This window comes from Mytilus trossulus, chromosome 13, assembly GCF_036588685.1.
Source record: "Mytilus trossulus isolate FHL-02 chromosome 13, PNRI_Mtr1.1.1.hap1, whole genome shotgun sequence".
Lineage (NCBI taxonomy): Eukaryota > Metazoa > Mollusca > Bivalvia > Mytilida > Mytilidae > Mytilus > Mytilus trossulus.
This window is the reverse complement of record NC_086385.1, coordinates 31180525-31186153: the sequence shown is the minus strand read 5'-3', so window position 1 is coordinate 31186153 and position 5629 is coordinate 31180525. Positions and strand designations below refer to the sequence as shown.

The 5629-nt window shown below is 33.8% G+C and overlaps 2 protein-coding genes across 2 annotated transcripts; both read right to left on the bottom strand.

The window, feature by feature from the left end:
• Positions 1 to 1115: 1115 nt before the first annotated feature.
• Positions 1116 to 1565, bottom strand: LOC134694256 (uncharacterized). The gene has a single exon (XM_063555258.1). The coding sequence runs from the start codon at positions 1563 to 1565 to the stop codon at positions 1116 to 1118; it is 450 nt and encodes a 149-aa protein (XP_063411328.1).
• Positions 1566 to 2095: 530 nt separating this feature from the next.
• Positions 2096 to 3706, bottom strand: LOC134694255 (uncharacterized). The gene has a single exon (XM_063555257.1). It carries the CDS (start codon positions 3704 to 3706, stop codon positions 2096 to 2098), a length of 1611 nt encoding a protein of 536 aa, XP_063411327.1.
• Between the last annotated feature and the right edge of the window lie 1923 nt (positions 3707 to 5629).

The following is a 5629-nucleotide window of genomic DNA, read 5'->3' as shown; positions in this document are numbered from 1 at the left end:
AGATTAGATCTGTCATAGATACAGAATTAGAACGACTGATGAAGTATAGCAAATTACCACCTAAGTTAAAGTAATCAAATCAATTAAGAATGACTAATATTTATTATATATAATTACACAGGCTTATATTCAAGACATAATATATATACAAAAGTAATAAAAAACATAATATAATAAAAAATACAAAATATAAAATTGGCGTTACGGGCAACATGCTAGCAATTGATATGTATTTAAAAAATAAAAAATAAAATACATATCTCAATTAAATTCACATTATTCGAGCATCTATCGCGGCACTTGCACTTGACGACAGAGTGTAGATGTGGTACCGTGACTTCAAATAACTTTCACCATATACTTTAAGGAGAAAGTCACGAGCCACTTTAGTATACATCAAACAGAAACATAACTCGTAGAGTATTGAATGAAACCTCAAACAATGTGAACCTAATAGCAAAGCGAGCCTTTTAAAAGAGAGTATTTACAAGAGCTCGAAGCATAATTCAAAGAACAATATGTTACTTCAAAATACCTCTCTACGAGTGACATGTTGAGCGCTGGCCCATCCCATGTCAAACATATGTAACTCAAGTATACCCACTCTTTTAGTTTATTTAATTAATTTTAATACCTGCATGTTGAGCGCTGGCCCAGCCCATGCTTAGAGGGTATATGGGCTCACTTTGCAACCTGAGACGGATAACCTCGAGTGAAAAAACCATTTGCACACTAAAACATGTATCCAAAAGAACTGTCAAATGGACAAACAAATGATTCGTTCACCCGACGAGAGGGCTGCCTAGTTATCCATTTTATTCAGGGCTGCCTGAGAACTCAGATAATAATTTTGTGACAAGTAAAGAATGGATGAAATTCATTATTACATTGCCCAAACGAAATGCTACACATGCTGCCCTTGTAACGCATTGAGTATCCCCAAAATTATTCCGAGACAGTGGTTGTGCCAAATTGAATATTGTTACTTATTTACATGTATTGACTAATTAGAGCAAACTTTACAAAAATAAGCAGAAATCCACATTCTACTTAAATACATAAAAAATTATAATAAGGAATCCCTAATTTTCCTTCTAACAAAGTTTGAATCGTAATTATTTACACATTTTCGAAAGAGCTTGACGAATATCAAATTCAGATGTTCTTATATAACGACTGTAGCAGTCAGATTTCCAACGTCCTAAAGTTTGAATCATATGATCTTGGATACCATTAGAACTACAAGTTGTAGCTGCTCCTATTCGGAAAGAATGTCCACTATATTTATCGGCATTTAAACCCAAGTGTAATAGAATTGTTTTCAATTTGTCTATAAATAACGATCGGCGTAAAGCTAAATTACTACTGTCAACTAATAGCGGATCATTATCTGTTGCACCGTTCATTTTTCTGGATGTTACATATTTTGACAACTGTACATATGGACAAATATCATTATTAGTTTTAAATAGTTTAATGATTACTCCATGACGGAAAATGTCGGTTTTGGATGCCTTCAAACGTAAATTAACTTGACAATCAGATACAAATACTACATCATCCATAGTTAAATTCAAAGCTGAATCAAATGACTGTTTGCATGTAAATTCAGAACAACGCAGGAAACCGAAAAAACCTATAACAGATGCAGTTAACATAGTAAAATCTAAATGCGGATCGAAAATACTTTTCTGTAAATGTTGGTAAATCTGTTGAAGCACACTATATGTAATCGGTAGTTTTTGTCGCACACTTTTGTTTTCAGTTTTCTTTATACCATTTAGAATATTTTGTAAACGTAGCAAAGGTTTACCTACATTATCTACTAAAGGATTGACACTACAATTTGCAATAGAAAAATGACGTATTCCAGCAAGATATAACTTGATAGTAGAATATTTCAAATTTAACACTGACTGACAATATGATACAAAACAAATTAATATATCCTCGGAAATATTAGACATTACATTTCCAATATTTTCTCCCTCGAATTGAGAAGTACGAAATTTGAGAAAACACTTATACCCAGATGTGTATACATCTCTTGTAGCACTATTAATACTTTTACTCCACAAATTATTAATAACACAACTTAATTCCACAGAATTTCTGAGTGGGGCGGGCAGTGACAAGGTTCCACTGATGCTGTCGGACACAGTTGACGAAAACGATCCATCTGAAATCGAGAGAGAGCATCAGCTATAGTATTACATTTTCCGGCTACATGAGTAGCGTGAATAATAAAATTGTATTTTGCGGAACACCAAGTTAGACGTCTCATTAATTTCATAATTTCTAATGATTTTGATCTTCCTTTCTTTATAATTAAAACTGTTGCCATATTATCACAGTAAAATAGAATACGCTTCCCTGACCACTCATCACCCCATATAATAGCAGCAATTACTATAGGATATAATTCCATGTAAGCCATAGACATTGATAATTCCTTATCTAATTTCATTTCTATGGGCCATAACGCTTGAAACCATCGATTTTTGAAATAACCTCCAAATCCCACGGTTGACGCAGCATCAGTATATAAATCAAAATCAGACGCATTTACTATATTATCATCAATAAAGAAAGAAATTCCATTCCACTGATCTAAGAACTTATGCCACAATGATAAATCATTTCTACAACTAGAATTTAAAGTGACATGGTGAAGAAGTTCTTTAACAGAGTGAGCTATGTTAAGTAGATAAGATATAAACGATCTCCCAGGAATAATGACTCTCATAGCAAAATTTAAATGACCCAATAAACTTAACATCTCACGTTTTGTACATGTTTTGCGGTTGAGGAAAAACAATAGGTATTCCTTAATTCGACATAATTTATTTTCGGGTAATCTAGCTTCCATACGAATAGTGTCCAATATTATACCCAAGTATTCGATGCATGTTACCGGTCCTAAAGTTTTATGTTTTGCGATCGGAATTTCAAGTGAATCAAACACGGAAACTAAAGTTTTCATAGTAGCGTCGGCATTTGCTGACGGTCTGTCGATTGTTAAGAAATCATCTAGTAGATGTAGAACTGTATTAACTCCATAATTATTGTGTAAAATCCAACACATAGCAATAGATAAATTGTCAAAAAGTTTGGGACTGGAACGACACCCAAATGCTAATCTAGTGTAAAAGTAATACATATTTTTCCATTTAAATCCATATAAATGCCATAAACTCGGATGAATAGGGATTAATTTAAATGCATTAGATACGTCCAATTTACAACATCTTGAGGCAAAACCGTATTCTTTGATGATTTTAATTGCATCATCGATTTTAATATACGAAAGCGAAAAATCTTCTTTATTGATGAGGTCGTTGACACTACTATGCTCATCACTATTGTGAGGTGCAGATAAATCAAGTATAAGTCTTTTCTTTTTAGAATATTTACCTTCAACAATGCCAACAGGACTAACCCTGTATATATCAAAAGGGGCTTTCGTAAATGGGCCTATAACAAAATTATTGTCTAATTCTGATTTGACTAATCCGGAAACGTCATCTGGACATTTTGTAGTAGAAAGCAGGTTTTTACATTCTAAAACCTTTTCCGGTAAGGATGATACGCCTGTAAAAAATCCTTTACGTAACCCGTTAATTAATGAATTTACGAAATATCTATCAGGATGTCTCTGTAGCTCCCACGCTAACTTATCTACATTGATTGGTGTTGTGGCTTGCATTAACACATTATCATTATCTAGTCATATATTTGATTGTTTGGTTGTTTTTGGTACACTTGTAGAGGGTTTGATTTGATTTGACGATTTCATATTCATGTCAACATGAGCATAGCGGCACGCGGATCCCCTGTAGCAATTACCAGCGAAATAATAGTTGCAGATTTCTTTCCCTTTGTGGAATAGCTTTGGTCTTCCGTATTGGTCAATATCGGCTGATTGTGGTTTAGAATACGGTGTTGTAGGATTACGCTTTTGTTGGGAATGGTTGTTTTTGCCCTGTGACGTATCAGATAAATAACACATTTCAGTGCTATGCAATGAACTTCCACATACGCCACATGTATTGATAGCTCTCCCTAAACAAACTGAAGAATACAGTTTCTCATCTCTGATTGACCAGTCGACGGTCAAACCTTTTGTCAATTTTATTGCCGCAACTTTCTTAGCGAAGGCCTTATGGTATTCAAAGAAAATGTTACCTTTAAACTTAGTTGCCATTTCTATGATGTCTTGCAAAAACATGTCAAGTTCTACCCGACGATCTTCGAATTCGCACACAATGTTTTTGTAAATGTTAAATGCCTCTATGTATTCTTGGATAGATAGGTCACGCTGCAGGCGATGATCTTTTGGCTTAAGAAGGAGAATAGATCCATCTGCCTCTATTTGCTGTGTATCACTTTGATTTTCATTAACAGGAATAAGCAAAGAAACTAAATTAATGTACTTGCCTTCTTTAATGTTTTGTCGCTGAATTTGTGACACTGTTTGTATGTGCGGAAACATACCAGCAGACACTTTCCCGGAAGCACTATATCCCTGTGTTTCGATGAATTGAGATGACGATGGAATTTGAGTACCAGTATGCGATATATCATTCCCGGTAGCCTTCTTTTGAAGATCCACTACTGTTTTAAGAATTTCTCCTTGACTTTTAACTGTTTCGGTCAACGATTTAACATTCGCCGATAGTTCACGAATAGTGTTCTTTGACATATCATTGACTACTTCTGTGTCATCAGTTGTTTGCACATTAACGGCAGGCATAGGTTGACGATTAGAGTGTAACAAAGCTTGTAATTGTTTTTGGCTAAATGAAGCAGGAGCATTAACTCCAATCACAATTAGTTCTGCTATTAATTCCTCTTTTGATTTTTTGCTAGAATCATTTGAATTGACAACATTAGCGGATTTTCGTTTCTTTGAAGCCATTTTAAATAATTACAAATAAAAATATTACATAAAATAAACATGTGTATCTAATCCATATAAAAATTACAACTGCAACTTAACTAAATTTCTAATGTACCCTAGACAAGTAAGGGAGGAGTTACTTAAGATTGACATGCCTTATATCAAACAAGATAGACTATTAACATTGCGGTCAGACAATTCCCAGACTTCCATAAATAAGTCAAGATAAGAGATAAAGTAAACAAATGGCATCTGCAAGGAAATAAACACTTACATAAACTTTAATTAATGAACATTAATACGCATAAATTAACAATTATAGGTAAGGCATTCAACAACGAGCAAAGCCAATACTATGCGTGCATAGTCAGCTATAAAAGGCCCTGAAATTACAAGGTATAACAATTCAAACGAGAAAACTCACGGCCTTATTTACTTATCTGTTTTGATAATATAAATTGTAAAATATTTATGTATATGGAGGAAATAAAGATAATCAAAATAAAAAAATCAAGGAAAACCAAATATGTAACACATCAACAAAAGATAACCACCGAATTACAGGCTCCTGAATTGGGACAGGCACATACATACATACACTGATCAAGAATATGCTGTACAAGTAGTTCTGATTTGGCGTTATCGGTGTCACAACTCTTCTGTGAAGAGGAGTCTGATTATGCACATGTAATAACAATCTAGCTGGCGATAGCATATATACACACATTT